At 42.5% G+C, this 23,738-nt stretch overlaps 1 protein-coding gene across 2 annotated transcripts; it reads left to right on the plus strand.

Moving 5' to 3' along the window:
* The first annotated feature begins 299 nt into the window (after positions 1 to 299).
* LOC145230526 (leucine-rich repeats and immunoglobulin-like domains protein 1) lies at positions 300 to 23,575 on the plus strand. 2 transcript variants are annotated; one of them, XM_080095969.1, is made up of 21 exons: positions 300 to 431; positions 982 to 1,397; positions 1,658 to 1,735; positions 6,580 to 6,648; positions 7,242 to 7,319; positions 9,536 to 9,670; positions 9,817 to 9,987; positions 10,373 to 10,516; positions 12,240 to 12,308; positions 17,017 to 17,088; positions 17,674 to 17,817; positions 18,115 to 18,351; positions 18,423 to 18,577; positions 18,724 to 18,896; positions 19,564 to 19,703; positions 20,214 to 20,388; positions 20,834 to 21,203; positions 21,493 to 21,768; positions 21,952 to 22,098; positions 22,171 to 22,266; positions 22,381 to 23,575. In XM_080095969.1, exons 2-21 carry the CDS (start codon positions 1,120 to 1,122, stop codon positions 23,076 to 23,078), a joined length of 3,705 nt encoding a protein of 1,234 aa, XP_079952095.1. In that variant the 5' UTR covers positions 300 to 431; positions 982 to 1,119; the 3' UTR covers positions 23,079 to 23,575. The 2 variants fall into 2 exon arrangements, with proteins under 2 accessions (XP_079952095.1, XP_079952096.1); XM_080095970.1 differs by having other exon boundaries at positions 331 to 444.
* Positions 23,576 to 23,738: the final 163 nt, after the last annotated feature.

The following is a 23,738-nucleotide window of genomic DNA, read 5'->3' on the forward strand; positions in this document are numbered from 1 at the left end:
AAAATAGTACGTGAAGGATTTGTCAACGCCATTGGAATATTGACCAATTTTACCACTAGGTGAGAGCAACTGTTCCGAACAACCCTATGCTTGTTTTCGAATCCGATTTGGCATGTTGGCTACTGGCTACGTCACAGTTCTGCAAATGGTAAATCAGTGTTTATTGTGCAACTCTAAACAGCTGTATGCTAGTATGGAAGCCCTTAAATTATTTTGATCTGATCTTATTCCGTACAAAAAGTTGAGCAGGGCTTGTTTTTACGTTTGGTTGTTACATCATAATAGACATCGTATAAAAATAGTCGGTAAACGCTAGCGCTTGTCACGTGACTTACCCAGCGATTATGCCTTGCGAAAAACAACGAACTGCTGGAGTGCTAGTGATGGCCGGACTGCAAACTCAGGCGGGGGCATTTGTTGCCGACTGTGAAGTGAATAACGTGTGTGAGTGAAAGCAAAGTTTTTGCAACGTTTGTTCTTTATTTTCAGTTGTTGAACTTGCAAATTAAACAGGACTGAAGTTTTATGTTTTAGAATGTACCACACGATCGTGTTAGTTGAACCTAATATCTCATAACAGGGTAGCTCTTACTCAAATTTCAGTGGAACTTGGCCAACTTAAAATAGTGGTTTGAAAAGGAATTTAAGATATTTAATGTAAGCTCACGTGTTTGGAAAAACTTGCGTTTGTTTTATTGAACTAGAATAAGCAGAAGTCAAAAAACAATTCCAAATTTGTATGTGTGATGTGATGGAACTGTTTTGTTATGCATTGGTAATGTTTACATGCACTCGAACTTCTACACTCGTTTTGCAGTTATTGTGATTTAACTACATAACATTGCTATATTAAAAACTACAAAAACATGAAACCATTGTCATGTTTTGCATTTATTGTGTTGAACATAAATTAATTTTCAAAATTATAGCCTTTCAAAATTTGAGTTACTGTTTGCTTTTAATTTGTTGGATTTATTTTAGAATGGCCGGATTATAAGTAAGGCTGACTTTGAAGGAATTGGTATCAGGTCTACTTTGCTTGCAAGCGGAAGGATTTACTGGTTTGCAAATCAACCCTGGAATTGTTCTTTGACTTCAGAATAAGACAATGTGGTCAAAATGAAGTCCATGTATTTTCCAAGAAAATGGTTTTGGCTATCGAACTTGCCACTTGATAGAAGGAAATCCAGGAATGAAGCAAAAAGAAACTATCGTTTTGTTGATATATTTTTGATAATTTTATTTTTATCGTCATGGATTATATGTACTGCGTGTGCACAGCAACCCCCAGATTGTCCAAGCCAATGTACTTGTGTATACTCGAAAAAATTGGTAAACTGCAGCAACAGAAGTCTAAAGCAAATTCCCCATCCAATTCCCAGCTGGGTTTCTATTTTGTAAGTATTTTGATAGCATCTATTTCCATTTCCCACATGAGAAATGATCGTGGGCAAAGCAAATTATGGCATAGCAATACAGGAAGTAATAAATCTGTCCAAATGGTTTGTTTAGGGAATTATGTGTGTAATATAGGCAACAGATGTGTGATGTAATTTGGGTATTTGTAATGTAATCTTATTTTACTAATGTGTTTTTGATTTATTTCTGTGGTAAAAATTGTAAATGTAAATAAAAAAACACATCTATTTGCTTGCAGAACATTTCGTAACAACAAATTAACTGAAAATGAAGTAAAGGGGCAACTCTTCAACAACCTTCCCCATCTTCAAGAACTGTAAGTTTTATTTGTCTTTTTAATTTGTTAGGGTAACTTTTTAAAAATATTTGGTGCTGTTATATATCTTTTAAGATGTTATCGTACAAACTTTGCAGTTGAAGTTTTCTGCACTATATTCTTGCAATATCAAGGTGTGTTGTGTTAAATAGATTGCGATTAGTACACATATATAACTTTTCCCAACACTGGCGTTGTCAAAAAGTAATTTATTTTTTCTTGGAGCAAAAGGTAAAACAAACTATTCGTTTTTAACTGTATTTTAATCTACACAAGCGGCGTTAACATAAAGGGTAGTTGAGTCCTGATTTAACCGTATGGAACCGCTTGTAAACTTCCAGGAGTACTTGAGTCTTACCCACGGTTCAACACCAACTCGCATTGCCACGCAACTATTTCCGACTTGTGAAGGTGGTGTTTTAGATGATAGTGGCCTGAGTGCTTGGTTCTCACGTCTCATGAGCCCCCGGCTTCAAACCTTAATGACAATACCTGGCCAGGCGCTTTTACGCTCCGTTGCGCCTTTTCGAGTATCTTTCATAGGCCCGTGCATTCGATCCGACCCCAAACCTTTGTCTCGAGCCTGACATGGGCTGGCGCTCGCCAAATTCAGACTGCGAGGCTGCGACTTGATACTTTGTCCAGCGCGTGAAATTGTCGCCGCTGAATTTTTTGACACCTAGTTAGGAACAAATTGCGCGTACGTGTAAACAGGTTCTGGCGCGTTGACCGCCTTTGCCCGCTATCACACTTAGTTCAGTTAACGCGGGTGCAGAGGCGAAACCACATTGGTGACCTACTTCAAAAAACTGTCGGATGGGCCAACCGAAAGGCGAAAAAGCAGTCGGACCATCGCAATTTGTCTGCTCTGACGGCAGACACCTGCTGCGCCAAGCTTCATTTGATTTAATCTCCTTCCCAGTGCGTGAAAAATGCGCCTCAATCTTTTTTTGATTATGCGCGGAAAAGTGCCCATGAATCATTAGTCCCACCGGGCGCCCGCTCTGTGTGTGTCCATTGACCAAGCCCAGCGTGATACGAAGCCAATTAGCATCCTTAGCGAAACGCGTCACTCCAGGTTTTCAGGAGCTTTCTGTGTCTTGATGTGGTAGTGACTAAACTAAAAGTGGACAGCACCCGGCTGTGGTGAGATCAACTGTTCGCTTCACTGGAAATTGGCATAATGGCACACCCCAGTATCTTGAAAGTGATGATTGATTTGTCCGAGGCCTTCAGTTGGCCAGCGACCACTGTAGCCTCCACACCGTGAAATCGCCAAATCTTGCACCTTGCCGTCGGCGCAGTTGGCGAAAGCTTGAACCCGGTTCTGCTAGTAACTGTACAAGTAGTGAGTTTGACGTCGGTAACGTCACAATCGCGAAAAATACTGATTTCGTTAACACACTGAGGTTGATTATATCCAGCTTGAGCTGTTGGAGCTACGTGAAGCCCAAGAGCAAGCTCATTTATCTTTCTTAAAGTCTTATTACCGGCGTGTCGCTTTCGGCAATGATGTGACAACCGGGCGTTACGCGGTCTCTCAAATGACGAATCTTGTCAATGCATCTTCATGTCGAAATGCTTCAATTGTATACGAAAAGTTGGCGGTATTTTCGCCATACCTCCGTCACTAAGAAGTAATATGTCGCGCCCCACACCTCGCCGTATGTCTTTTCCCAGTTAAATGCCATTTGTGCCCTTAATAGGTGCCGTGATTCAATTACATTGTGCTTGTGTCATCTGCTGTTATCAACACTCGATTACACGAAGCCAATTCCCAGTGGCACGTATGTGCTGCGCGTGGTAAAATGTGGCAATTTCTTGCCTGGTCCATCGAACAAGGGCGGTTTTTATCGACTTCGCTTCCATGCAGCTGTGTAACCATTACCGATGTGTGCACAGTTTACACCTGTGTTCCAAGCTTGGCGCAGCCCTCGGGCCTGTCCACAGCGCAAGCAAACGTTCGTCTTGTTTTCTCGCGCCCATGTCCAACCAAAGCGGTTTGGCTCTTGTTATGTAAGAATGTACCATCAGTAAGTTGACAAGAGCCCGAGCGCCTTTTTGGCCTAATGGAAAGCTGTGTGGCGTTGCCCGTGTGATTAAACATTAAAACGTGTCCAGGACTTTATACAAACGCAGACAGGTGGAGCCCTGTCAGGAACAAACAAGCCCCACTCACAGGGATGAACACGAAAACACACGCGCATGTGCGTGGAAGTGGATCTGCGAAGCACGTATGTCGTTTTGTGCTCTGATTAAGACGTGCTATTTCATGATTGAGCATTTTTAATAATAAAAGTCATTGGTGCTGCTAAGGAACATCAAGCACAGCCTTTTGAGCGTATGTTTTTATTGCGTTCCAGCTTCTACTGGAGCGCGTCGTAAACTCCGGCCGTAAGAACGTAAAATTTGCGGTGAAAATCTCTGTTTAACGGCCGTTATGTGCTTGGCTGCGTGTTGGCATTTTTTAGGCACCCAGCTACCAAGCCAAACTAGTTGCTTCACATTTTTACCGTTATCTCAAACCAACGTTTCGCGAGCGAAACATGGGCATGGGTCATAGATGGGATTTTAAACACGATATCGACTTCTATGCGGACATGACCTCAAGTTAATCTCGTAGTTCGATGAACTACTTGGAGAACAATTCAAGATCCAGATACATTGAGCGCTTCTGTTTACAATTTCCCGGCCGAGTTAAAATTAAGGTCGGTACGCGGCTTCGCATTGACGGAGATCAATACCAAATCTCGATCTTGTTTTGTTAAGGCTACGAAGCTCCCGCTCAGCGTTATGGTTCGCCAGAAGTCATAACATCGGCTGGTCCAGGTGGCATTGTTGCCAATTTCAACATCGTCCGTAGAGGCTCGCTTATTCTCAGTCATCTATCGCATTAAAATTCGACGGCGCATCGCTAGCCTATTGGTTGTGAAGGGACGGTCGCTTTTTGTGCATCGTGCATCAGTAACAAAAGCACCAGTATTTACTCACGGCTGTAATATCACGTCAGGCCACTCCTGGATTTTATTAACGATCGCGCGGCTGTCGGGTGGACACGGTTTCCTTCCTACTAAGGGACAATTCGTCCGTTTATGTTTGTTGCAACGCCATCACCGTGAAATTAGATTCGAAGTCATGTGTGACTTAGAAATTGTTGTTACGGCGCCCCTGTTATGCTGTCCCACTTAGGCCACGAAAATCCTATGCAGGTGATAAATTATAAACAGGCCGCTTTAGAAGTGCTCCGTGTTGAAAACACTTTGTGTTAATCCTCATCAGCGTGTATAGACAGTGGGGGATTATTTTCTAGCCCCATCGCTGCCATTTGATTATTTCTTTCGCCAGCCGGAGGATTTCGAATATGTTATCGTGACACCGGGCCCTTCATGCCTCTCTCGTTTTGTGGAGTGGCGCTTTGGAGTGCGCCACTTATTGCCACTCATACTCACACTTCGAGGGCTCCCAGAACCCAAATTTTCGCGCCTCGGAGCAATTGATGTTGTTCTTCCCATGCTTCTGATTTTTTGTGCGGCGACTGGGTCTGCTAATGTTTTTGTTGGTGAGCGACGGTTGAACTTCAATTAAAATCGGATTTGTCGTTTTTCTTGTTCGATTTGAAGTAGGATTAAGGACACGGAAAAACGTTGGGATGTAATAAATTAGGTCATCACATTACACACATTTGAGGCATATTTTGCATGTGGTCCTGGTGCCTTTTACCGTTATACTTTTAACATGTAATGTGAACAGTTACCGAGAAATAAACAGTGTGTCACAGAAGGTGCGAATAAGTAACATACGTACCTCCAGAATAGCACCAATGAACAATACAACGTTCACTTTTCCAATTTCTAAAAATTACCTGGCACGGAATTGTCAATGCGACACCCGGTCATTCGCTTTTTTGACGCGCCAAACATTCGCTTTTTTGACGCGCTCTACACACATAAGAGTAAACGACTTTTGCCTGTAAAGGTTCGGACCGGCTTGGAAATAAGGCGATAAAATTTGGAACACCTGCGCCGATTCTTGTCGCTTGTCACGTGACTTGCGTGCTGAAAAGGCCAGTTTGCCAGGCTCTCGCCGCCATTGTGCGTCGCGTTTTGAATGCTTTCACGCCTTTGGTGACTGGCGAAAGCTAATCCCTTACCACGGCTGGAACAAAGGTGCGGTACGTGTTTTTTTCACCAGCGCTTCACGCCCCTTTGCTTCCCCCTATGACTTCCCAATTAAATTTCTTCCTCATTTACCGACTACTGTACCGTTGGACTCCTTAAAAATCGCGTTTTCAGGTGACCGACAACCGAATAGCGCACAAAGACCACCTGAAATCGTTTTGCAAATGTGACCCAGATTTTTGCTTTTTGCACCTCAATCCGAAATATTTGCCCTTGTTTGTTGGTGCGTTGTTTTCCAAACAGACATACACCTGTCTTTTTTGGTAAATGTCGTGGTAATATTCAGAGAAAATTAATTAGATAGAATTGTAAGCCGAACATTCAAAACACCAACAACTGAACATGGTCGTGTGGTTTAAAATTAGTAAGGCAAACTGTTGGTGACGAGAGGGCCAAATGCAGCGAACGCTTTATAGGTGCAGAAATAAAACTAATTTGCAGTAACCGAACGCCGGGGCGACAGTGGCCGACAACATTGCCTTGGTGTCAAACGATTCCGCGGCACACCTTTGCTTGCTGGCGGCCTGATCGTCACGCGCAGCTGTTTCACATCATTGCAATCCCTCGACCTGCCCGCATTTATCATGGCGACGGCATCTCATGCCTGTGTGAGCTTGCTTCTCACGCTTCAACCACTAACCCTCGCTCTTTTTTGTTGATCTGTAGAATCTTCAGCGACAACCGTCTCTCCAGGGTCAATTTGAGCATACGAAACGCACCCAAGCTACGGATTCTGTAAGTTTCCCTGCTGTTTTTATTTTGCTTCGTATTTCGAGACCACTTCGTTGATTTAAAAGGGTTTTATACCATACATTTGGAGTGAAAAAATGTAGTTTTAAGTAACGAACAATCAACCCTCTTTGTAGTTCAACCATCATGCAAAGCTGAAATTCAACTAGCTTTTTGGCTAACTGTACTTTTAAATGTAGGCAACACAAGTATGGCAGGTTTATTGATTTGTAAGTAGACCGTGGCCTTTTTGATATGTTTGCTTAACTTTTCTAATGGAACAGTTTCTCCAATCGTCCGATGTCGTCATGTGCTATTTGGGGCTAATATGCTGTAGTGTGAATGATGTTGCGCATGGCCCATCCCGTTATAGGTTTCCATCACTTTTCTTTCCAGCCATATCGGAACAAAGGCGGCTGTCTCAGCTATAGGGCGGCTGTCATTTAGAGTAAATGTCCAAGCAGTTGAGAGCATGAGCAACACTTGCCTGTGAGGACGCACGTATATTGACACTGCCAACTGGCCATCTCAAACAGATCAAATGCTTGCCGAAGCGGCCACAATGCGAATTGTTCTTATGTTTGCTTTTCGCTTTGCAGGCGATTCGACCATTGCTCACTTAGCGATCTGCCCGTAGTGAGCTCAGGCACGGCACAGAACATCTACACTCTATCGCTGTGAGTATAAACTTTCTATTACTGTGTATGCTTCTAGTTGGGGCTTCAATGGAGGGCTGTTGGGTTTTAATGTAGTTTAAACGAGGCTAATGGTGATTGTTATGTTTCCGTGCGTACGTCATTTACAACGTTCACCTTTTCTGTTTAATCCCTGCTCCCTGATTCGACGCGGATTACGACAATGTCAACAACCCGGTTACGGCCATAATGAGGCGATTAAAACGGAAAGCTGTTTGCCCTCGCTTGCAGCAGGAATCAATGCGCTTTGACTTAGTATCGTGTAAGTCGTAATAAATTTATGTCCAGTCCCTTTGGCTCTGTAATAGCCATATGTGGCTTTCTTGATGTGCCGATCCTTTGATGTACACCGCAGTAATATAGCGATCTTAATATTCATGAAAATTACTCTTCCATGCCCGGTCTGTGATGATTGTTTCCGCCATGCCGTGCAGTAGCTGTTCGAAAATTATCAGCCAGTTCCCAACGTTACGACTAATTGGTCGCTTTTCAAGTGTTCCAAATGATCTGAAGCCATGTTTTCGCGTTTTCATGTGTCCCGGGGCATTCTCTCACTGCGTTAATAATATTTAATTGCCGAAAAACGGTGGCTCTTTGTCCATTTGCCGACCTAAATGTAAGCATTTGGGCTCTGTTCTTATGGATAGGCAACTTTTTATCTTAGTTTCCGACGGACCCCTGTGGTTGGTGTCCCGCATCGGGCCAGGAGCCTCTTAAAAGCCGCTACCGGTAAATCGGACGAAAATCTTCAATGGAACGCTTGTTTCCATTGTGAATTTTCATCTTGGGCTTTTCAAATTACCATCGCTTGAATGCGTTTTAATGTTGCCATTGGTTTTGAATGATCGACCGCTGTTAACTGCTTTATGCGCCAAAAGTTTAAAACCGTTGGTAAAATATGCTTTTATGTTAAATCCACCAAGAAACATGGAACTATGTTAAGCATTTTGTTAACCCAACCTCCCATGTGATTGTATGTCCTGCAGTAAATGGTTAACGATGCAAGTGGGGGTCACATTTTCTAATTCCCTTTGCCACAATCTCACAGTTTATTGTCTTCCAGTAAAGGCACACGAAAACAGGTTAAATACGACTAGAAACTACACATTTTTTTACATTTTATCATCGGTGATTTATTTCCACCAAAAACTTTTTCCGTTTTGCGCGTGAAGCACCTGTCCCTACTCTCCACACTCAGAGGCGGCTATAAGTGGTGCTCAATCGCACTCCGCCAGCTTTCGTTGCCGTCATCGTTTCCCCGTTCGCGCATCATAACCTGGGAGCCGCCATGGGAACTCGAGTCTGGTTAGGGTGAGCGATCGCCGTAAACTCGTTACGAAAGTAGTGCGTTGACTGTTAGCTGGTTTGAGTAGCTGCTGGAGACTCGCCGAGTGGCTAGCCGTCGTGTTACGGCGCATTGTAACCGGAAAACCTTGGAAACGTACAGGATGCGTTGTTACTAAAAATAGACTTGTTTTGAGGATAATATGGGCAGTAAACAATCAACATGGGTACTTGTCTTCGAATCAAACGAGCAGGTTTAAAAAAACGAATTGCGTTTCTCCGTATTGGCTCATTTTGCGTGGTCATCGCGGTTTTTTGACAAACTACCACTTTCGAACAACGCACTTCACTCCACCGTGTTGCTTCTACCGAATCCGTTGTTTCCCAACCATTGTGACGTCACACTCCAATGTATAAAGGCGTCGCTACCACCTGCGTAAATCTTGGCATTGAAAGGAGACCTGAGTTTGAAATGAAACTTTCGCCAAGTTGGTTGTCATCGCTGCGGGTTACCACTGAAATCGACTTCCATTGTCGCACCAAAAGTCGATTTTCGGCGCTCTTACTCAATGCAATTTCGGTGCACGATTCGCCACAAAAGACTGAACTTTCATGCTCATCTTTCTACGCTTAAGTTTTCGACCCAAACTTGCGCTGAACACTAACACGAAGTCGTGACGCACCGACAATGGGAACATACAGTATTAGCACTAACTAACCTATCAGTTGGAAAGATGACGACAGATACCGATAAAAAAAACTATTTCAGATTTAACCACCCGAAGAGAACTTTTTAAACATTCGTATGTATATAAGTGTGCGACAACGAGTGTAAAATAAGCAACTATTGAAACTTGTTGCAGTAAACAATCCTGGTGGTAAACGCCGTGTTGACCCCTTGCTTGTGTTTTTAGGTCACACAATTCTATAAACGACATCGGAAAGGGTTTACAGAGCTGGACTTCTCTGCACTTGCTTGACCTTAGCTTCAACCGACTTCGGCATCTGCGCAACAATACCTTTATTAACCAGAAGAATCTAACTGAATTGTAAGTTTTTCTTTCATCGGATTATAACACTAAAGTTGCAAACAAATTGTTTAGGTTTTAAATAATTTTTGATGATAATATTGTACTTCTCGTAAAGCAAACGAGTTACTTTTTGACCAAACTCATTAAACGCCCTTGAAAACCAGGTATTTACACCGGAACAAGATCAAAGTTGTCGAGCCATGTGCGTTCAATGGACTCAACCACACCCTCGAGACTCTATCTCTGAGCAGAAACCGGATTCGGCTTTTGCGTGGACTCTCCTCGTCATCCATTCGCGAATCGTGCATCGGATTTCTCAGCAACCTGCGCTACCTGTAAGTTAATGTCGACTTTGGTTAAAATACGAAACCAAGCATGAACTGTGCTCCTCAAACAGTAATTGTATCATAACAACGTTGTCTAGGACTGCAAAGTTTTAGCAAGGTTTGATGTACCTGGGTTGTATGTCTATCACGAAAGTGGTGTAGTTTGGTTAAGAATTATGTCATCGTGTTAAATATTTAATAAAATATCTGTTTTATTTAGGCGATGTTAAAAAGTAAAAATATACAAAGCAGCTAAAGTCGCCAAAACCAACAAGTTTAGGTCACCAAAGAGGAAATGTGCTGTTTCCAAAGCCTCCAGACGTTGGTTATGTAGTCGCAGCTCGCACTTCAATTATGCGAACATCGAGTCAACATCTCTCTTTATTGTCCCCAGAGATCTGAGTCGAAACCACATTGCACAAGTTGATGGCCTGACATTCAACGGGATGTGCCGGCTCAACACTCTTCTGCTCAACTACAACAGCATTACCACGCTCAAAGATGGATCCTTCTACAGTCTCAAGGCACTGGAGAGATTGTAAGTTTGGCCACCCGCCTGCGTGGATAACAATACAAATGGAAATCGAGTTTTCGGCCTTGTCCCGTACCGCCAGAGCGGCTCCAAGTTGCTTTTAGCTAATTGGCACCGTTCAACCTGATTTATATGGCTAAGGGTTGGTAATTCTAAGTTTTGTAAGTATATGGAGGACTAGAAATGTTGGTGCCAAAAGCTTTGCTGCTCTTTTGAATCTCTGTGTATAACCTAGCATGGTCTATTTCGCAATGGCCAGTTCTGCACATGTACAACAATAGGTGGTTACCTACACTCCTACAGAGTTGTATGCACTTTAGTAAATCAAATTTTGCCAGCGAAAACGATACTAACTATAGAAACCATACACGAAAGTTTTACCTTGAATTAGTTCATGCCTGTTAATATTCACTTTGTCAAAACCGTACTAGACAGTCTAAAGCCCACATACTAGATTACTTTTGCTTCAAGCACCGAAATAAAAGTTTAATCTCAACAAAAACCCACAGATGTTTTGCATTCGCCGCACTTGTTGCGTAAACCTTGTTATCGTTTCAATGCTGAACATTTCAAACCCACAATTTGGTTGCCAAGGATACCAGGCGTGTCATCAGCAGCAATTACGTGCTGAGCATGGTGATTAGTGGCAGTGGAGGTGTGTCTTAGTGCGATGTGCAACGCTCGCGGCTTGCCATTTCGAATTTTCTCGTTCTCGAAAATGTGCTTTAGCAATTATTTGACCGCGCGACCATTGTGTGTTTGGTGAATTGTGTAAAAAGGCGTTTAAGCGCGTTGAATGCATTGACAGCATAATTAGGGTTTCCATACAGCGGTAAACCAAACATGCTTTTTGCAGCCGTTGGCGGAAATGTTTCCAGGAAGCCGTTTCGTTTTTAAGCTAAATGTTGTATGTGTGTAATATTTTAAACCTAATTGTTTTTTGGTCGTGGAAAGGGGAATTTAGGGATTAAACACGCTTATGAGTTGGTCAATTTTTTGGTTACTTTTAAATTTTTTTACCTGTACCCCTTTGGTGAAACGATTTGAAACCGCACACAAGTGTTTCCCAAAACAAATCCGCATCCTGTCGACAAAGCTAATTTGAATCAGTAACAAATAACTAAAACTTAGTCGCAAAGCAGCGTTTGTTATTTACCCGAGCCGCAATCTTGAGTTGTGCAAAGCCCATATTTGTAAACACTGCATGTACCGTCCACCGCTCTGCTAAAATCCCCACAACGCGCCACTGCGGGAGTATTTTCCAATGAAGCGACACAGAGAACCGAGCTTGTTATTACCTGGTCCCCACAGCGCAAACAGGTGTCCTGATGTTGCTGGTGTTTTAGCGACCCTGTCATGCCGTTCCTCTGTATGTAATTACACGCCTCCGTTGATTTTGGTACAGGTGGCCCCCAATCGCCCATAAACGGTTTGCCTTTGTTTGCTATAGACTTGTCACACATAGAACATCGCTATTAGTGGCTACATTTGTTCTAGATTGATTGTTTCTGTATTACCTGGGATGTCATAACATTGCTTACAAAAAAAAATTATGTCACGTTAAAGCGCCTTTTATTTATCTTGTAGGAACCGTGACGTCTATAGTTACGTCATCGACAACTTTTTGATTCGTGGACGTTCTTACCATGTGTAACATCGTCTTTTGTTAATTGTCGCCAGTTTATTGGTAAACACTGTAACTTACACACACTCTACTTTATTGTTGCAGAAATTTGGATCACAACCTGGTGAGCAGCGTCAGCATGTGGCTCTTCGACCTTGAGAAGCTTCACTCCCTGTAAGTGATTTCTGTAATGTTTTTTAATCGTAGAGTAATCACTCAGATTCACCGACCAATCTCGTTGATTGTTTCCGATGGCTTCGACATCGATTTATGGCTTTTTTGTTAGGATTTATCAAATTCTCTCCGACACTAATCAAAACATAACAATACAGTTTAGCTAAAGTCGATACCAGTGTTGCTGGTTATTGACGCAGCCAAACGTACACATAAACGGTTTCAAGCAAAATTACTGATTGGATTGGGGTATTTTTCGTATTGATCCAAAGAACAACAATCGCCTCTTAACGTTTCTAAAAATTCCCAACGCGGCTTAACTCCTCGACGCTTCCGCCTGTGGAAACATAATCATTTCCACGCGCTGTTATTAATTCCAAATCGTGACCGGACTTGGAGTGACGCGTCACAGGTGCGCGACATTCCTCTAACTCGGCCTAATACATTTGCTGGGTATGTCTGCTTTACCAGAGAATCCACCCACCTGCCTGGGTAATGTCCTTCGTGGAAGCGTGACTGGTTTTCTTGCGGCCCTTTGATTTGTGTGGGCCAACTCAAACATTAGCGTCATCACAAAATCCGCGAAACTGACTCGAGTTTGCTTAATAATGAGTCTATGTCCTGTCAGGTGCTTGCTCAAATTAAAACTCGGTCGCCCGCGTCTAGTTACTGCCAATTGGATCAATTTATATCAACGAGATGTGTTTCATGTGGAAATACAATTAGAGCTGCCTAAAAATGATCTTAATCTCGCAAGTGGTAAATTTGATTGGTGGTAAACGTTTAAAGCACAAAAAGGTCAGGAATATGTGGTAATTAGATTAAAGTTGGGGTATCCTATTTTGCACACGATAATCTCAGTGTGTTTTATGCGCATCAATGGCGTTATGATTAAATGAGACACGATTTTGGCATGGACGAATAATATTTCTAAAAAAAACTTTTACATAAAAATATTTACTGCAGAACAGACATATAACACGTGCGATTTTTTAATACATAATCAAACAACAAGAAGTACTTAATCAGGAAGGCTTAACGACAGCACGTCAAAAGTCGCTTAAGGCTCCAGATTCGGTAGACAAGTCGAAGCGAGGATGCCGAGATTTTGTTTACTGTTAACCTCGGCGGAACAGGTGCTACTTCGTGTAGGTTACCTTGCGCCGAGACGTTTTTTGTTTGCTGCTTGAAGAAAAGAAAAAAAATCAACTGCTCGCTTGACTGGATCCTTTGCATTTGACCTTCCTCATTCAGTCTACAGTGTCTTGTGTTGTCTCCGCCCACAAAAGCTTCGCTGAGCGTAAAATACGGTTTAAATTTTCGATGGGAAGCTTTATACCTCTGCACACGGAACGAACAAACTGTCGAAACCGGGGTGCCATTATAGCGCTTTATGTAACTGTCTATATGCGGGGTTGTTAAAGTTGTCGCGACAGGGACATCCAATCTGAATAAATGCATTTTTGGATCACTTTGAAAAAAAAAGCAGTGGAACTTATTGCAAGTTAAGTGTTTTAAGCTTTGTCGTTATGTATGATGTTGTCACGACTTGCTTGAGACATTGACGGCTAATTTTGTGTATTTGTTATCATTCAACGCGACTTGTCACCCACCAACGTTCCATACAGCTTTCGTTTGTCGCTCGAAATAACATCGCCTTCTCGCCTCTGTTATTAGACGTAACTTAATTAATCGACAGCTGCTGTTCGCGTTGTATTGTCTGGCAATCGTGGTGAAAAACTGGCTCATCGTCACTTAATTACGTTTCGCGGTTCCAGCTCGTCGCTCTTGGTGCCAAATGATGTCGTTTGTTTTCCTTGTGAATCGCTAATGCGTTTACATCCTTTGTTTGTCTATGGTATTTAACGACCTATTGATGCTAATTCCGTATGTGGTAAGCAGTAAGAATGTCAAAGATTATTTAAACCAAGTATAGAGTAAAATGTATAGATTGCTTAATCAGTTTCCTACATGTAGTCCTGACCATTGTTGTGACTTAACCTCGCACAAGGGGTAATATTGGCTCATATAAAATAACTAAATGCTCTCATTCTGTCCAACTTCCCCTTTTAACACTCGTTTTCTTAACTCTTATTATGCGATTGCATAACGGACAGGATAGATATTTCCAGTACGCAAATTGCACGTCAGTATTGTCTATACTTAGAAAGTGCAGTTATCCCTTGCCCGTTTTGGACGATATTGTTAGGTTAGCGCACCCCACACCCTATCACACTAGCATTTAGGGCGGAACGTTATCGGATTGAAGTTATCGAGTGGCTTCGGGTGCTCGTGGCCCAGAAATCATCGTGCCCAAATTGTCTGCCTGCACCTGCCTGTGTACATAATTTGCAGGCAAAAAAATAAACCCTAAGTTGTTTGTGCAGTCTCCACATCTCGCATCACAAACTACATGCAATTTCAAAACCGCCTATTACCAATACATTGTCGCAAATACATATTTTGCCGAGACCATTTCCTTGGCCATACCAGGAAGGGAAATTATTGTGGCGCAATAACATGAACAGCGCAAACTTCCATAGTGTAGGTTAGGAGTCCTAACCAGAGTCCTAGTCCTAACTTAGGACTGACATGTGTACAGTCAAGTTTACGTCATGCTCATTGGAGCCAGATTTTCAGCAGATTTTTTAGAGATATTTGACTTTTTGATTCCAGATATTTAATGCGTTAGAAAAACCTAAATAAAAATTTGTAACCCCATTTCCTCTTTTTATGTTGCTTTATTGACTGACAAAAGATATAGGTGGCGGTGTGTTAGTTCAAACTTTGACATAACTCATCCTAAAAAATCGCGATTTTCTAATACTGGCAACTAGAAGCCACGCTGTGATTGGTCGAAAGGTGATTCTTTCACAATCAAACTTTGTTGTATTGAAGACTTGAATGATTTCATCTCCCCGGGGTTATCTTGTGTCAATTCCACCGCAGCCTATAGAGTAGGATCGTTATTAAAAACGCCCGTGACGCGTCAGTGCGTGTCAACACGGACGGACAGTTTAATTTTCACGCGCTTTGTGCTTGGGGAATATGAGATCTGTTATGACGGAACGCACATTGCCTTTTCCTTTTATTAACCCTCAGGCGCGTGCTTTTTGTTACCTTTCCACTGGTGCGCAATCAAAAAAGCTTTGTTGGGGCCAAACAGGTGCTTTATTACCGGGGCGGTTTATCATTGAACGCTTATTAAAAACGCGCGATCACCGTCTGCCAATCAAAGCTGAAGAAGTTGGCCGCCGATCTTATCTGTAGAGCCTTGTTGATGCAGCGCACTTGCAACTTGTGGAAATCCCTTGTTAAGTTTCGCTGTTTTGACCACGGGCAGGATTTTCGCCCGATGTTCTGTTGTTTTTGTCCGCTCTGCCAAGTTGTCGCCGCGGCCAGCTGAAAATCGTTTCCTGTCGCGAAACTCAGTGTTGTTACAGGCTTACAGACACCTTCTACGCCTATTGATTAACTTACTCCTCAAAAATAACGCTCGAACGGCAGTCAAGAGGCGTCGTATGTTAGCACCAATAGCGTTCCTACGACATGCCATTAGCGCGTCCAAAAATCAAGACATCAAATTTCGATAGGGCGTGACGTGGCTACTTACAGTTTTTAGTGCTAAGACTTTCATGCAACAGCTTGTAACGCGAAAAGGCCAACATTGAAAAAGCCGTGTTTTGTTTCCATTGTAACTTTTGTATATCATATATATCGTGCAACCCGTACCGATCGCCATCATCATGGTTGGTGGATTTTTACCAATGCGGGCAAAACTCACCCCCCGTAACGCCACTATACAGTTCTGTTTTGCTTTCACACAACAGATTTTGTGGTTGTTACTATTCGATTAAAAGCTCAGCACTCTAAGAAAAGGCACGGAACACTGCCAAACGGAAATATTCCCTCCGACATGAACTATCACTTGGATTCAGCTTGACGCTAGTTAACAAATTACGCAACCCGAGCCGGAGTTTAGCCTTGAAATTCCTATCCCGGGCCTTCATCAATCAAATTAGCGTTGTGCTCGGCCTCTCTTGATATTTACGCGAACTTGACATACGAGCCAGGCGCACCTGTGCTCGCGCTGCATACCTTTTTTCCGTCATCCGTATCTCCATCAAATTGCGATTGCCAGGCGTGATTTGCGCGCCTGCCACGCACCACGTGCCCCCTCAAAGCAGCCGCGTTTGTCTCGGAGCAGTCGCAATCCTCTAATCCACAATCGGGGTCAAGGATTGCGGTAAAAAGCTTGTCAAACATGCCATGCTAATTAAACCCTAACAGCAAAGTTAAACGATATAGTTCGGTGGATAATGTGTTGTGTTTATTGTTTCTGCTTACGCGCCGCAATTGATGCGTAAAGCAAGAATCACCGCATTATTTATGATCATGAGTGTAATTGCCTGTTTAGTAAAACCCAATCCAGGTTGTTAGGGTAAACATTTGTGATTTATGTTGGACTACAACTATCATTTCTATGAATGAGGTGTAACGCCCAAATGTACATGTACCAGAAGCTCAAATTTCACTTCATTAATGCATCAACTTCCAACAATACTTTTTAACATACTTCGCCAAATATCATGTATTTCATTACGTTGACAAATCAATGGAAAGCATACAAACAACATAAACATCAAATTGCTTGCATGAAGCTAAAAGAAGTTTGAAAAGGGTTTTTAAAACTAATTCTTTTTCGCAGGTCGTTACACAATAACAACGTAAGCGAAATTGTCCAGGACAGCTGGAAGTTCAGCAAAGAGATCAAACAATTGTAAGTTGGAAAACTATGATATTTTGCAAACAATTTACGAACTTATGTTTGGTATGTGGCCGTAACAATTACCAGTAAAATACGCTTACTGCTTGCTCCAAACTTAGTGATCATGACTTCAATTGACTTTATACGGCTGCACGCGAGGAATTTGCTAAATATAACTTTTGGTCCAAACAAAGCCACTGGACCACTGACATTTGTAAATTCAATGTGCCAACAAAGAAACAATTTTACAAAACAGCGTTCTTTTTAACCAAAGTATTTTAGCACAAAGTCTCAAAAATTAGAGTGTGGAAATTTTTTTTTTTTTTAATTTTTTTCAAAACCATAAACCAGTGACGAGAGCTTGTACCGTGTTTTTGCTGTTTTTGCATCTATTTTATTAGTGCTTTGAAACATAAACTTCGCTCATAAAATTTGGTGTGCTGTGCGAAAAGTAAATATTCTAGGAAAACTAAAACATATTCTAGGATTTAAACCCACCGATATCAGTTCAACTGGAAAAAGTTGTTTCTGTTCAACAACACTTTTAAGAACGTTTGTGGTATGGAACAAAATATTTATTATCATCTTATTCTTCAGAAACTTGAGTTCAAACAAGCTCTCCCTGATTTCCAACGGTTTGTTTCGTCAACTTCGCAAGCTGGAAAAACTTGACCTCAGCAACAACGTCATAGAAGTCATGGAAAATAACGCGTTTGCAGGACTTGAAAAACTCAAAACTTTGTAAGTTTCAGAAAGATTTTGTAGTCCACTGTGTCCCGTTTTGTAGGGAAAACAGTACTGTTTTGACTTATCCTTTTCTACATTACAAAAGGTCAATTTTACATACAATATACTTCAGTTAAAATGTTACAAAAATAAATCGTATGGTGGCTTCACTCTAAAAATGAAGCTGTGAAGCTTAATACAGCAGAACTTTATCAAAAATAACGGTTCAAACGCTTTGCACTGCATATGTATTCGCTATCTTTAAGGCGCTTTGTAAATTCACGAAGTTTTCTAACAAGTAAATTTGTTTAGAATTTTGGCACGGAACCGCATATCCAGCAGTGTTGAAGACATTGACGGAGCCTTCCACGGACTCTCAGCCTTGCAGGTCCTCAATTTAAACGACAACAAAATTCGATCTCTCTCCGCTGATGTTTTACGGGGTGCAGAGAATATCCACACCCTTGATCTACGTAGGAACAACGTCACTTCCGTACAGAACAACACATTTGTCGACGTCACCAATCTCAGTTCGTTGAAAATGGACAGGTGGGTTTTTGTTCTGACAGAATTTTTTTTTCTCAAAATGAATGTTTGTTAACGAGTTGTACTATTTGTAGTGCTTCGTTTTTGTGCGACTGTCAGCTGTCTTGGTTCGCTAATTGGCTGCACGAAGACGGGAACGGAACATTTAATGGTGAAACAATTTGTTTTCACCCTCCCTCACTCAAGGGTCAAAGTGTTATGAAAGTCAATGCAAGTCTGTTTGAATGCGGTAAGTCACGTGACACAATTGCGATCATCCCAATCCTTATCACATCTAATCATGCATTTTGATATGTCTTGTTAAAAAATAAAATATAGTAACTTTCCGCAAATTGGTTGAACTTCGTTAATGTAATACGGTCTTCTAACTGGCAGGCGAGCATCCGATCCCGGCGTTGGAGAGACAACCCACCGAACAATCGGCACACAAGGATGAAAACGTGACGTTGGAGTGCAGTGCGATCGCTACACTGACCGGTGGTCACTCGGAGGCTGACATGTCCACTGTTGATATGTCGGTCGTGTGGAGGAAAGGGTCATCGGATGATGTAAGGACCGTGATATCTGCGTTTAACTGAAAAAAGTTGATATGACTGGCTATGGTTTTGTCCAGCTGCGCTTTTAGTTGTTTTGTGTGGTAGATTGCTGGGGGTTGGACCTTCTCAGCATTGACTGCAGCGCCCACGTGTGGGTGATTTGCTAAATTATACATGTGGTATCCACTTAAGGGTCATTACTTACATCACTGTGTGTTTGTCGGCAAAAACGTTATTTCAATAAAGTAAAAAAGGTGTTCAGTTAAAAATGTAAGCGGCTTCGGTTCAAACGGGCTGTGTAGTTTAAACCAGGGGTCGGCAACCTTTTTTGCACTGCGGACCGTTTTTGAAAGTGAAATTTTATCGCGGACCGGTCTTCAAAAAACTACAAATATTTAGCAATAAAAACGTTTAAATTAGTTTATCATCCCCGGAATACATAGGCAAAATGTTTTATAGCATCTACCCTGAAAAATTATACGGACCGGTAACGAACTCCTCGCGGACCGGTACCGGGCCGCGGTCCGGCGGTTGCCGACCACTGGTTTAAACAACCTTCAACACAATTAGGATTACAGTTAAATTTTTAAATTACTGCCTTTTCCGTCTGTTTTTTTGTTTTTTTAACGTGTTTAGGTAAATATGTTTGTTTCAATTATTTGTTCACTTTTGTTTTCAGCCTACAAGTCCAAATGAAGTGATAAAATCTTCGAAATCAGTGCGGATCCGCAACCAACAGCGTCGTGAGGGAGGACACATCTTTTTCACAAGTGTTCTGCTTCTGCATAAAGTTGGATACGAGGACGAAAGAGTTTACAGGTAAATTTTCCACTGTCTTTTCAAGCAAAAATCCAAGGATTCTTGCCAAATATACATAGGGCAAAAATATTTGGCTGCGAAGGAAAATGCAATTATTTTTACTATATCAGTGGATTTGAATTCGATTTGTACGTAAATCTGTTGGTTTCCTCAGTCGCTATATTCAATCTAAGTGCGTCATTCCTTGCCGTAATTAGTGCATCGTCGCTGGCAAGAACCTTAATTACTGTAGTACGACATTTGTACTTCCCGCTCACGTAAATGAAATGGAAAACTATAAACATTGTATTTAAGAATATTGAATGACTCGGCGTTTTTGGTAATTGAAACTTGTTTCCCGAAATTCTGAACATGTAACATTTTGAGGTTTTTAACGAGCTGAGCTTCAACCTTTACTACAGCCATGGCATTATTTAATTGTTCTACATTGCTTTGTATTACCCGCTCGCATGTGCCTGTAATACTTGGTTTTCCAGTAACCGATCATGACAATCTCACTTTTTCTCGCAGTTGTGTGATAAGCAACGGGTTTGGGCACGCAACTTCGACCCCTGCTCGACTGGAAGTCTACGCGCTGCCTCACATTACACGAAAACCAGAACACCAAGTGATCAAGGAAGGCTCCGAGGTGATATTCAACTGTCGAGCCGTCGGTCATCCACTCCCCGAAATCGCATGGGAAAAGGTAGGTTGAGACTTTCCACTGCTGGTAGGGTTGATTAATCACCTGTATTGTGTCGGTAAGGGGCTGAGATTAGGTGCTCGTTCCCACACTTGACCTTGTCTGTCCTGGGCCTGACGTGAGGTCAACTACTGGCAAAGTACCAACACCTTTTATGATCCGGGTGCTAAGTGTGAGCCAAGATTGCATGGAACTCTGTTCCAATGTGACTTTTATATTTAATACTTCCACAATATTAAACTAAACTGTGTTTTTTTGCAACTTTGGTCAAGCAAAATTAAGTTTGGGGGGTATTGTTCTACACAGGTGTTTCTACACCAAAACAATGATTAATTATCTATCATAACTTTCGCCGATGGGAAATAGAACTGTGTGAATACATTTATGTCAGGTTGCAAAGTTAGACTAGTTATTGCAAAAACTTGCAAAATTTAATGAACTTCTGTAGGATGGTGGCATGGATTTTCCGGCTGCAGTCGAGTATCGGCTCGAGCACGACGAGAACGAAGCTCAAGGGTCTGAATACGAAGACGGGGAAGAAGACGATGACATTGACAACAAGGGTGGACTGAGGAACGTTAAATCCTCAAGCAGCGACGCTCGGGTCTCGGAACTCCTGCATTCCCGAGCGCGGGGCGGAGGTCTCGCCGCAGACGGCGAAAAAGCACGGGAAAAGAAGCGACAAAGTCCCGCAAACGATGCAAGCCGCGTTCCTTTGCACATCACCAAGGTCAAGCCGAGCGACGCCGGCGAATACACTTGCATCGCCACAAGCGACGTTGGCAAGCGCACGGCATCCGCCACCCTCACTGTGCTGTGTAAGTTCACTTCACTGGACGTCAGTTTGTTGGTTTGGCATGTCGCAAAAAACACTACATAAAACACAACGGATGTTCACCATGCCGATTATCGTTTACTGTTTCTTTATTGGGAGATATCCTAACTTAAAAGTAGCCCTGACAATATAATCGTTAATTTAAACATGTCAGGTAAAAACCTTATGCAATGTCCATGCACCGTAACAGCATTTGACGCTTTGTCACTATAAACAAATTGACGTTTATACCATTGAACCATTTGTCACATCCGCAATTGTATTTACTACAGATGCCCCAGTGATCGAACCCATGAAAAAAGAAACTCAGGCCACGTACAACTCACACGTGGTGTTTCAATGCACTGCGCACGGTTATCCGCAACCTGACATTACATGGTACAAGGATGGTGGAATATTAAACATAACTGAACGTCATTTCTTCGCTGGTGACAACCAACTCCTGGTGATTTCTGGAGCTGTAGAATCTGACAAGGGCCACTACGAGTGCGCTGTGAGCAACTATCTGGGCACGATGAAAAGTGAGACAGAACTCAAACTGGTCAAACGTAAGTAAAATCATATTATGTCTGCATGACAAACGACACAGCGAACGAGTTTTAACCGGACTAAAACTTCTGAGTTCAGTCATTTAACGAAAAAATGCTTGAAATATACATAAAGTAAATATATGAAATATATATCAGCTTGTTGGTAAACTTATAACTCAAACGATATATTTTGAATTTCAGGCCTCGACGACGGTTGGGACATTATGGGCCCCAACGGAATTATTATAATTTCCGTGTTTGCTTGCGTCATTGTTACTTCATTAGTTTGGCTGATCGTCCTTTGTTACACACGGAAAAACCCGGAAGGCGCTCCCAGCACTCAGACTGGTACGAAATTAATTTTGCAAAATTTCACAAGCATGATTGAATGCTATTTTCAGTTTTTCATGTTATTCATAGATTTGACAGACTGTCATCCTGGTGATTCGTCGTCTCACGACTCATTGGATCGACCCAATAGACTTCCTCCCGTCTGCAGCAACCTACCACGTCAAGGTATAACGCAAAAGCAAATATTTTGTTAGACATGGTCTTTATTGGGCTTGTATAAGATGGTTCGAGTTTTTGGTTACCACAGTGTATAGCACTATCATTTCTTTTCGATGACAGATATGGGCGGCAGATACATCGATCCTCCTGATATCCTGCCACAGTCTTCCGCCTGTCGGCCCCAGTTCCATCCTTCACTGTACCATAGCAATCCGCGCATGCGCGCTGACGACTTCCCCGTCCACTCAGCGGTCAACTGCTACCAGCGACAAAGCAGTTCTCGCACAGACGCATGTGACAGCATCATCTGTGGTCGTGACTCACTGCCCCGTCCCCCTCTGCGAGCACTTTCCACATCCCACATGCACAGACTTCAGGTGGAGAGTCACGCGGCAAAACCTCCACCTTTCAGCAGCACGCAGTGCATTGCTACTCGCAGTTCCCGTGCACAAAGCGAGCCACGTCGACCTCGCCACCCACATCCCAAACGCAGACGGAAACGTCGGCGGCAATACGAGGCAGGGGAGCAGGCGGAAAATGGCTCAGCGCGGACGTTTTCGTCGTCAAGCGATTCTGATACGGGCGATGAGCGAAATAGTCTAATGGGCGGACGGACTCGAGGGCTGCCTAACCCTAGTGTCTGGCAAAAGAGGACTCGAGTACCAAGCCGACCAAGGACGCCGTCGGCCGCCGAGACTGAGTCACTACTGCGAGTAAGCACTCACGGGCGACACACAAGTTTGCAATCCACTGTTTCTGGCGAGCGACCTCCGGTGATCGAAGCAACCAATCCGTCAAACGCCACTGGTGTCCAATAACCTTTCGATTTCCACTCTCTTTTCTACTGTGATGAGTTCATTGTCATTGTTTGTTTATGTTCGTGTGCGTGCGTGTGTGAACCGCTACCTCTTGATCGACAGATCGGTTTTTGGCTCTTTTTTAGGAGTGATCACGTGACGTAATGAAGTCGTATTGGATAGACTGGCTCTAAAATTACAATCCGTTATACATCCAACTTTGAGTTAAAATTTGCCTTGTAATTTGATACAATACATTGAATATTAATATTCTATTCTGCAATAAAACAATAATTATTTCTGACTCTGGTCGTGACCCCTTCAAAGGTTCGGCAAACCACAGGTTTTCCCTGCGTTGCACACCAAGCATGATTATGTCGATGTTTTGTAACTTGCGGTGCTCGTTGCCGGTCGCGTCATGTTTTTCTCGTTTTTGTTTCTCGTCATAACATGAGCGTTATTTTCAGTCAACGTTTTTGTTCTTTTTACACACGAAAATAAATTTCATAAGAAACCAAGCGTGTCCAGCGTGTTGGGAGAAACCTCCGCATCTAAATTATACCAAGACTCAAGTATTAGGTTTCATCGAATGACGGTTTGAAACAGGATTTGCCACTCTATAATTTTACAGTTTGTTGTCATAAAATTACCATGTCTTGTTTAAAATATTGGTTGGAAAGT

This window comes from Phallusia mammillata, chromosome 5 (genome assembly GCF_965637545.1).
Source record: "Phallusia mammillata chromosome 5, kaPhaMamm4.hap1.1, whole genome shotgun sequence".
Classification (NCBI taxonomy): Eukaryota; Metazoa; Chordata; class Ascidiacea; order Phlebobranchia; family Ascidiidae; genus Phallusia; species Phallusia mammillata.